At 36.1% G+C, this 10,790-nt stretch overlaps 1 protein-coding gene across 1 annotated transcript in view; it reads left to right on the top strand.

The window, feature by feature from the left end:
- The first annotated feature begins 321 nt into the window (after positions 1 to 321).
- Positions 322 to 10,790, top strand: part of CENPU (centromere protein U) — a 10,958-nt gene continuing 489 nt past the window's right edge. Inside the window, exons 1-10 of the mRNA XM_009575635.1 lie at positions 322 to 372; positions 1,371 to 1,488; positions 3,060 to 3,165; positions 4,059 to 4,149; positions 5,260 to 5,332; positions 6,406 to 6,523; positions 6,892 to 6,970; positions 7,931 to 7,978; positions 9,353 to 9,414; positions 10,467 to 10,623. Coding sequence (XP_009573930.1) covers positions 322 to 372; positions 1,371 to 1,488; positions 3,060 to 3,165; positions 4,059 to 4,149; positions 5,260 to 5,332; positions 6,406 to 6,523; positions 6,892 to 6,970; positions 7,931 to 7,978; positions 9,353 to 9,414; positions 10,467 to 10,623 — 903 coding nt within the window. The remainder of the gene's footprint in view (positions 373 to 1,370; positions 1,489 to 3,059; positions 3,166 to 4,058; positions 4,150 to 5,259; positions 5,333 to 6,405; positions 6,524 to 6,891; positions 6,971 to 7,930; positions 7,979 to 9,352; positions 9,415 to 10,466; positions 10,624 to 10,790) is intronic.

Below are 10,790 nucleotides of genomic sequence, written 5' to 3'. Positions count from 1 at the left end.
GAGGCGGGGGCCTGGGTCTCCTGCGTGAGAGAAACAGCAGCTATGAAGCAAAAGCAGAGGTGTGAATAGCGTTGTGCGTTGTCCTGCTTTATCTTTTCAGTACGTATGTCTCGTTACTAACTTACACGTGCTGCGTCAGGCTTTGGGCTGGTCTAATAAAGTGAGTTTTACTACTTTCAAAGTGAGTTATGCATCACACGTTGAATTAACAAAGATTTCTCTCTCAGGTATTGAGAGAGAGGAAGCAGATTTGTATCGGGGACAATCTTTCCATAACTTTATCCTCGGTCCTGTATCTAGTAGTATATCCTGAATAGTGAAATGTCCTCAAAGAAGAAAATGAAGAGAAATCATCCTGGAAATAAATTGAAGGTAAGTTTTGCTCGTTTGAGCAGAATTAAACCAGCAAGTGTGTTGTTTTACTGTGCGTTTGTGGCATCGGCGCTGGAGGTGGCTGGGCAGGCGTTAAGGCGGGGCTTTGTTGGGAGCTGTGCTGCGCAGTCCCGGCTGGTGCAGGTTTGGGGTGCGTGGGTTTTTTCTTTTTCTATATTTTTTTCTTTCAGGAGTAGTACATCATCAGGAAAAATGGGCCATTGACTTTCAAACAGGCAAAAGTTTGAAAACAGTCCTGTAAAATTAAAGAGAACAGCTTAAAGAGGAAATAGCTGATATGTCTTGTATTTGGTACCATAGCAAAACTTGTGAGGCGCTGCGAAGTGCTAGTAAAATTAAAAGCTCAGGAAGTTGGTGTTTTCTTCTTGTAATTCCCTTTCCATGCACACACAGAAATGAGTGAGGAAATTTACTCTCACACTTAGGGTGTGAATGACACGTTTACAAGTATTTCATAAACTAGTGCCATTCTGCCCTACCTTTCTGCTTTACAGAAGTGTCTGTTTAATGCCTGACTTATAAATTCCACCTTTTATACAAAGTTGCGCATAGCTTTTCATTTTTTTTAAAGTGAGAATCATTAAATTGGTCAAGGATGGACATTCATGTAATACAGAGATGAAAGAAGAAATATTTTAATGCCAGAAAAGAAAAAGGCCACAGATCATAGAAAACATAGATATTAGACTGTTATAAGATTTCTAAGCTTACACACTTAGTTTTATAAAATAAGACAAAGGTACAGTATAGTATCAAATAGCAGAATATATCAGTTTTATACTATCATTTCTCTTAGGAAAAAAAAAAACCTGAGGAAAAAACGCATGCTTCAAATACTTCATGTCATAGCTCAGTAGTCAATATGGTCCAGGTTAAATGTATTTCTAGTCAAACGTTCTTGAAATTCATTGTCATATTTAATCTGTTTTACACTCAAAAAGCTGGATGAACTAGTTATTAATGTCATGCCCATCCAGGCACACAAAGCCAACACCCATCCTCGCTGGAAATTGCTTCCACTTGAGGAACCAGATGTCTCAAGGATATTGAAGGTAACGGAAGCAAATGAACTTGAGGAGCTTGACGATTCATTTGGTTAGTATTAACTTCAAAGTCATTTCATGTATGATTTTCATGAACAAACCATACGGGCGAAATATTTCAATGCTTACTTAGGAAAAGGTATTGTTTTTTTGCCAACTTGAGGAGCTTGACGATTCATTTGGTTAGTATTAACTTCAAAGTCATTTCATGTATGATTTTCATAAACAAACCATACGGGCTTACTTAGGAAAAGGTATTGGTTTTTTGCCAGAGAAAATTATGGGCAGGAGAGACAGAGGGCTTTTTGAGAGTGGTGTTATTTTCTGTCATTTAGGATGTAACAAGAATAATGCTGTAATATGTGCAAATAAAAGTTAATAGGAAAATACTGGCTATTCAAGTTCTATAGCCTGGTAGAATTTCACACAATATAACACTGCAATTGTGTAAAAGTTCGCATTTTAAAAGGAAAGTTCAATATCTTAAGTTACTCTCTATCAAATTACACAAATTAAGTAGTGAAATTTTTTGCTATTGTAAGAGTACGCATGGCAGCAAACTTAGATGTTCACAGGGATGTTGTTCTACTTAAAAAGTAACATCATAAAAACATACTATTTTTGGTGCGACATTAAAACCACTTTCATGCTCTGTATGGGATTTGTGCAATGAGGCCTCAGTATGCTGGAAGAGAATCAGTTTAGATGGAAAATGTGCCCCTCTGTGAAGTTTTCTGTTATTAAATATATATAGCTCTCATATGTCAATGTTGGTAAGAAAAATCTTTGAGAAACTGTCCAATTAGAAGTTGTAGAGAAAATGCTAAGAGCTGTTTCTCAGCTGTAATATTTATTACTCTAAGAAGATAATGGAAATATACATGTAACTACTAGAAACAGAGTTGAAAATGACTTATAAAAAACAATATAGTAAAAGGGTTGTCATAAGGGAAAGTCTGCAAAATGAAAAGTTCTTCTTTTCCTCACTTCTGTGGTATGTGTTAAAAACTATAAAAAGGATGCCCACTAACACTAATGTAAGCCAGCACTAAATTTTTGTGTCAATGTGCTTGAAAAAAGAAATAAATACTATGGAAGGCAGGCTAAAACCTTAAGGTTCTCAGAGTTTTAATCTATTCTGGTAGCTAACTTCAAGAATTTTACATTTACAAACTTTCTGTAGCAGCTGTAACTGTCTCCTTATAGCATCCAATAAAGCAGCTAAAAATCCATATTTAAAAAAAAAAAGCTAAAATTTAGAAAGCAGTTGTTTAAATGTATGGAAGATTGACGTATGCCATAGCAAAGAGAGATTTTAAATAAACTGTACAAAATGTTTTGCTTGCTATATGCCATACGTATGTGCTGACCTGAGCTTTCATGCACCTTTAGTTTCAGTTTGTAAAGAAATAGCGGGTGGATGAGTATAGAAACTATGGAGCTTTTTACTATATATATTTTTCCTAATCCTCAAATAATACTTTTAACAAGACTTCCTTTGTGTTAGTGAGGAAACCACAATTCTAACTAAATGCTGAATGGCAGGCAGTGCTAGCATGTCCCTGCTCTTTGCCTGAACAGGTGGGAACAATTTTCACATGGCTTATTTTTTGTTCTTTATAGATCACCCTTTGCACAGCACTGCTGTGGATGCTTATGGAGAGGAACACTCACAGAATGAGTCACTTGGTCATGTTTCAGCTCCACAAAGGAAAAATACAGAAAAAAGGTCTGGTGAAATATAATTGCCAGCATTTAATTTAATCTTTAGATTTTTAGATTAAATGGGAAAAATGTTCTGTTTGTCAGGTTTCCCTGGTTGCTTATAAACAGATGCTTTAACTTAAAATTTCCCAGATGAAGAACCAAAAGAATAAGTAATAGGGGAATGCAGAAAAGAAATGGGAGAATAAATTAGTGTGTGCCTTTTGCAAGTAGTACATTGATTTGCGTACTTACTGTATTATTTTTCAAATTAAAAGATTTTAAAATATCTCTGTTAAATTAAAATATTAATTTAAAATATTAATTAGTCCTCTAAATGATGGTGTCTTTAAAGTTAAGAAATCAAAAAAATGAAAAATAGGTAAAAGCCAGTTAAATTATATGTAACAAAGAAAATTAATTTTAAAAAATCTTTTAATACAAGTTTTAGTATGCTTCTCATTTGTTAAATCAGCTTTGGTTTTAATCTGAAATAGTTCTTATTTGAATGAAATAGCAAGACAATAATAGAGCTTGTATGAGAGTGTGGGGTTTTTTTTTTTTTTGATTTCTACTCCCGCCCTGCCACCAAGAAAGCCGCCTCCTTTCCTGCTAAAATATCCTCAATAATAATTTTGTTTCTGTTTTGAAGTTTCTCCTCAAGACAACATGCCTATCCCAGTGTTCAGTTAGTAATGGATTTCTAATTGTCGCAAGGGTTGCTGTTGAGGGATAAAGATTCTATTCCTTTTATAAGCCTTTGGCAAGTTTTTATGTAGTTGATTTAGGAGACACAAACTGCATGACATAGCAATACAAAATGCTCCCCAAAACATAAGATTTTGTTGTTTATATGGTTGAAGATGATTCTTTCTCAGTGTCTAGTGGGTTTACATGTGGATATTTCTCTTTTCCTAGTAAAAGACTGCATTGCTCGAAAACATCTGATGGTGATGTTCAGAAATTCAGCACAGCTGATCCTGAAGATGAACCCCTTAAGGAGAATCTGGTACGGAGGAAGTTGCATGAGTGTGTCAGTCAATCTAATTTTAACTTCATGCCATGCCTGCATCAGAGAGGAGGGGAGAGCAGGACCTTTCCTTTGTTTCTTAGTACTTCCTTCGTACTTAATTGTGTCCCAAATAATTAATCCTCAAAGTATTCCTGTGAGATGGCCAAGTGAAATGCTTAAAGCTACAGTCATCATGTCAATGGGGAATATTATAGCCGGGTGTTCCCGTGTCCTGTAGCCCATTCTCTTGCTCATTTGGGAATATGTTCTTTTCTTCTTTCAAATATCTTCTTTATATCTGGAATATATGTTTTTAAAGAATGGCATACTAAATGGAATATAAATCCCTCGTACTTGTTCAATATTGAAGTAAAAACATATTTATGAGAGAACTGAATTTTTCATTGATAAAATTAGTTTTGAATATATATTAGAATTAGACAAAAACCACTTGGTTTTGAATGAGTGTTTTTCCACACTTAGACTGCAATTAGTGTAAAATGCTTTTGGCCCATTTAGCTTCCAGGCGTACAGAGGAAGAGTTAACTACCTGCAGACTTGAGAAAGTAGGCCTTTGATAAAAGAAGATATGCAGTAGTTTGCATAAAAGTTTTTTACATATTGAAATTCATTGGAATTGTTGAAAATCCTTTTGTAAAATTTGGTACAGAGTGGTAGCGTCTCATCAGTAAACTGCATGTATGCAGCACTCTTGTAGAATTACTACTTTGTGTTGGTGTCACAAAGTAGGGAGGGAAAGAATTGGGACAGAACGTGGGTGAAAAGGCAGGTAAGGAGGCACTGTTGATCAGAGAACTGTTAATACTGGGCGATGACTATGCTGAACTGAGGGGCCCTATGCTTCTTAAAATGTTCCTCCTGCATGGCCAGTGGCAGCATGTCAGTCGGTCAGTGCAGTCAGGCAGCTGCTGTCCCTCAGCAGTGTGATCACTGTGCTGTGATTCTGGCGAAATATCCCTAAGTAAATCTTACTGATGTTTCAGTTGTGAAAAGCTGAAATACTTTTGTGTGTTCTGCCATCTCTCAGAATTTTAAATGAGTAAACCTAGAGGGTTTTTTGAAGTTAATCTGCTTTTTATATCACAGAAGGCTCTGAATACTCCTCAATGCCAGGCAAAAAAGAAGCAGCGGCCTTCAGAGAACACATCAGATCCTTCTGGTAAAGTAGACTTTTCAAAACTCCCGTATGGCTTTTCCTCATTCAAGATGAGTGCTTTTCCATAACTCAATGGTTTTAATTTCTGATACGTAGCAGCATACTGCTTCTAGAAATGAGAGGTTTTAGTTTCAGTTTTGGTCTAGACACTCATTAGCAGTGGTTAAATTGAGGAGCTGGTGCACCACACAGCTCTGATCCCCATTGTTTGCATCCCTGGACTTGCCTATTACTCCCCTGAAGGGGTAGAGCATGGGTGTGCATTATCCCTCGCACGCAGCCCGGTTCCCTTTGGAGGGAAGCCTGGGTCCGTGGGTATGGAGCTGTAAGACACTTCAGTATGTCCCTTGGCCTGGAAGCCTGGAGCACCAGGCTGTGGGACAGAGCTTGGAGCGCCCCTGACTTACAGTGTAGGCACAGCTGGTAGTGTAAAGGCCTTTGAGATAAGGAGCTTCAAGACAGTGGCATTTTTTGGTATAGAGAAACCGTTTCTCGGGTGTCATCTTGCTTCCTTTGAACTGTACCCCGTCACATTCAAGCACTAGATTTACATTTGGGAGTGTGTGAAGAAACATGGTTTAAGGTTTTGTGGAATTAGCTAGTAATACTATTGCAAAGTTTAAAGAAACATACTTGTATATAGCTTTTTTTGAAGCATATATGGTATTAATACAAAATGTATACAAATATGATATAAAAACTCATGATTCTTTGAGTAATGCAGGTTGCCCAAACTCAGGCTAACAGTTTTTACAGCACAAACAGCTATATCTAGAGTACACCGTATAGATTATCAATTAGTGTAATAATGTGCTCCTGGACTTGTTTGAAATGATGAATAAAAAATAAGTTGTATATAACTGATCATCCAAATTCCAAAGTGTTCCCAGATAAGTCTATCATAGTTGCTCAGGCAAACACAGATGAAATAATTCATGTTTCCCTCTTTTCAAGTTTCATAGTAAAATATTCATAACTTTTAGATGGTTATTTTAATGGTGGGCACAATAACTTTTCTATTATTTTAGAACATGTACATGGATTGTACAATGCTTATCTTTATTCTGTTGTTTCAGTGGATAGCCCATGTTCTGTACAGGTTTGGTGTCCTAAAGAGCTGAAGAGATCTTCCAGAGATATTACAGAACTGGATGTTGTTCTGGCTGAATTTGAGAAGATAGCAGCAAATTACAGGTAAATATTCTGCTTTTCTATGGCTGAATACTCAAAGTTTTAAAAACAAATCACCTGTGGTTTTGTTAATGGGCTGTCCTTTAGGGAATGCAGTATTGCATGGTTACATTCTGGTGTTATTTTAATGATTATTAGGTTTCTGTGATACAAATATTTTTCGTGTGTGATCTTGAGGTGGTCTCCAGGAATTTTTCCAAATATTTTTCCAAACGTAAGAACAACACATCTCAGCTGATGTTTTTCAAAGTTGCCTGTGCTACTAGCTGCTTAACGTTGGGTTTTATTCACTACTCAAAGGAATGTTTTTGGGTGAGATTTCTCCTTTACTAAACCAAATGGATTGTGTTTTATCCCTCTGACTTCTCCAGACAACGCATAGAATCAAATCTTTGCAGAAAAGCTATCAATGGCTTCTGTTCTGCTTTCAAGGACCAAATCACTGATCTTGTAAGTACACCATAAATAAAATCAATTTTGTGATTATAGAGCTGTATATTACATTGTAGTCAAAATGCCTATGGTTTTATATTGTCCTTTACAGATTTATTTTATGATACTTTAAATTTTCTAATCTCTTGTCAGGATAAGTCATATGAAAACAGTTTGTTGTGTGCAGCCCCTGTGCTGGCTTTCATGAGAATTGTCTTTAGACACAACACTGCTGACATGAAAGTACGTTGCAAAATTGTCAGCTTTTGAGAATAGGGAAACATTAATATTTGTCATATCTAAAGCATTATGTAGTAAAACTGGAGAGCTGCATAATTTGAATGAGTGAACAGTTATGTAAAACACTTTCAAAAGATCATGGACTAGAGTTTTAAAAGGTTGATGATTTAATCTTTATACTGCGTCTCAGTGACTCTTGTGTAGAGGCCTTTAACATAGTTCAGGAAAAATCATCCTTTTTTAATTAACAGTTTGAGCCTAACTGTAAACAGCTTATTAGCTTGGAAGACTAAGATTTCTTGTCACTAATTACAACGGGTAAAATAAACTCAGAACTTTGTAGGAGTTGTGATAAGTACAGTGGATAAGTACTAAAACTATAGTTCTAAGTGATTCATTAGAATGGACAAGTCTTAAAATGACTAGATTTTTACATTTTATATAAAGTTATATAAAAATTAAGCTAGGTAGTATTACACTAATTGGTACAAGAAGTATTACTTGCACTAACTGGTGCAAGGTGACTAATTTTGTGCAGCAGTCTTCCTCTGGCATGAGGAGAGAGGAAAGAATTGATACACAACTGATAAACTTGTAATCTTCCTTTGAACCAGTGTTGTTTTTTTTTAAATAGCTTTTTATGTTATTTCAAAGTAATTCTTGCAACCGCATTTTTAGGAGGATAGAGATGAAATCAAGATCCATAGTCAATCTTGTAATTCTTCTTTTCCTCTGTAGATGGTGGAAGTCCAGGAATTAAAGAATATGAAGAAAAAAAATGCTAAGGTAAATACATACATATCACTAGATTGTACAGCATACAGAAGTGGGCATTGAAGTTTCAAGAAGTTGATCAGAAGAAATAAAATAATTCACAAAAAAGTGTACTGTACTACAGAATCAACTGCACAAATAGAGGATAGGGAACCACCAGAGGTTTTTTGGAAAAGATCTGAGTAAATATGATTGATCGCAAACTCCATACGTATACTGCTATACTGGTGTAAAAAGAAGGAGTGCACATTAGGATGTGTAGATACCTATGCATGTGAATTACTCCTTTTTTTTAATGAGCACTGGTGAGGCATCTGGAGAGCCAATTAAATATTGAGAGCTAACCTTTAAGAAACATAGATGAATATAAAATCTAGAAGACCAGCAAAGATGGTGACCCATGAGGATAGAATTGGATTGCTTAGTTTAAAGGAGAGAAGTCTAAGGGAGCTGCATTCCCTAAATATATGCAAAATTTTTGTTCAGAGGAAGGCAGTTCCTCTGTTTATTCAGAGTGAGTAGTTGACTGAAAATGCAACAGGGGAGTGTTGATGGGAGGAGGACATAGTGTAAGAGCAGAAAAACACTGCAGTGGTTTCATCAGGAGAGAGGTGAATGCCCTACAGCAGAGATATTTAAGAGCAGGTTAGGCACTGTCTGCCAGAGGCTTTCTGCCCAGATTAACCTCTTCCGCAAACTTTTCGATGACAAAATAGCTTTTAATAAGTAAAGTCAACAGAAACCTTATTCTGGGAGGTAGCAATTAATGTGCTGAAGTCTTGTTAATTTGAGGTGATATGGTAAGCTACTCTGCATGTAAAATGAAAATTTTAATACACATCTAGCATTCACAGCAACTCAGAGTTATCCTTATTTTGCCTCTTTTTTTTTAAATCAGATTTCTTTGAAATCAGATTTGTAGGTGCTAAATTTAAATTTATTATTAGTTTTGGTTTTTGTTTTTTTTTTTTAAATCGGATGTTGTATTAAAGGAAGCTTATTTATGCTTAGTTCTTTAGTTATGGCAATCATACCGAACATACATCTGTATTTGTCTGCATTTTTAAACCAGAAGCAAACAAAAACCTGTTAGAGTTGATCATGTTTGAGTTCAAAATGTCACAAACTCCTTCTGTATGCTTGTAAATCCAGTATTCCTTGAGAGAAATTTTGCATGGAGATGAGAGTTTGATATTTTAAAGAGCTTTAAAGTGTTTAAAATACAAATGTAAAATATGGCAGTTTATAAGATCTGGTATCTTGGAATCATCCACACCCAGAATCAGAAGCATAAAACCTCAAAGAAAAAAAGCTGATGAAATTTGAGTTGTTTGCCTTTGAAGTTACAGAAACTGTTTCAAAGACTTTCCTCACTATTTTTTTCAGGTAATAACAGACATCAAAAAGAAAAGGCAGCGACTATTGCAACTCCGAGAAGAGCTAATTGGGTATGTTTCTAATGATGCACAATAATAGCCTAATGTTACTGTTGGGATTGCAAAGGTGATGAATCTAAATTTACAAAGGCAATACAGAGGGCTTTTTTGGGTTTGAGGCAGGAGAATGTATTTCACTTCTGCAATTTGGCAGGGATGCCTCTGAGTACATGGTTTGCTGGCTTCCAACTCATGTGGCCGCACAATTCCCCTTCGGTAACTTGGCATTAATCTTTAAGTATCATTTAGGTACACAACACAGAAGTGATGTTCTTTGGAAGAACCATTGGACTTCCCCAAATCCAGTTGGTTACTAGTGACAAGCTTTATGCTGAAGCTCTGTGTAACACAGATGCTGTAAGTTAACTCTGTAGGGAACCACGGGCTTGGATTCACAAAGGCAGATTAAAAACCCTTTCTCGATCGCCATGAGAGTCTTGTTTTCTTTGCAGTATTACGGACAAACCACTCAAAGAACTAATTAAAGGCATCCCTCAATATGGGTTTGAACCCCCTTACAGATTGAAAGCTGTCTTCACATTTTTTATTTGTTGTGTTTTAATCCTTTGAGCATCTTAAGCAAGCTTTTTTGCTACAACACTGTTAAATGAAAATGGCAGTTGGTATTCATTTTTCAGAGTGCTAATTTAACAGATTGAGCCCTCCAGTTTACTTAGGCAGAGATGTATCTACTTTGTAGACCCTGAGTATGCTTCAGCATAGGCACTGAACACCTCAGCCTGCAAGCAGATGTGTGCAGAAGCAGAACACCGGGTACTTAAGAAACTTCACTTGAAAAACTTAAGCGCGCTTAAGAGAGAGTGACTATTTCGTCAGACTCAAAAGTGAGATGTGGAAAAAAGTTTGGGGTTTTTTTGTGGATTTGGACCTGTGCTCCTGTTTAAATAATATGCTAGTTATTCTAATTTAACAGTATGTTATACTAACCTATGCTTTGTATTTCTGACCAACCTTTCCCTTAAGTCTTCTTCAGAGGAAATATGTTCATAGTACTCATGAAATAAATATGGAGATACAGTCACCAAAGCCTTGATCTTTTTCAGAGCTGAACCACAACTGATACAACTACAAAGAGAATATGCCGAGATACAGGAAAGGAAATCTTCCTTGAGGCAGGCAACTGAATTACTTACTGATTTAAAGGAGCTACAGCAAGACTATTTGGATTATAGAGAAGAAAACCCAAAAGAAAAAGTGGTAGTAAGTACATATTTTGTGTGTGTTTCTGAACTATTCTGGATCAGCCCCTCCCCCCCTTTTTTTTCCCCTGGACTAATGGGCATTTCTATTAATGTTTAACTTACATTGAATAGCAGTATCTTGTTAATTGTCTTTGTGGAAGCAACTTGAGATTAACAGTGGGAAAC

Source organism: Fulmarus glacialis, unplaced genomic scaffold, assembly GCF_000690835.1.
Source record: "Fulmarus glacialis isolate BGI_N327 unplaced genomic scaffold, ASM69083v1 scaffold11894, whole genome shotgun sequence".
NCBI lineage: Eukaryota > Metazoa > Chordata > Aves > Procellariiformes > Procellariidae > Fulmarus > Fulmarus glacialis.
This window is presented reverse-complemented; position numbering and strand designations above follow the sequence as displayed.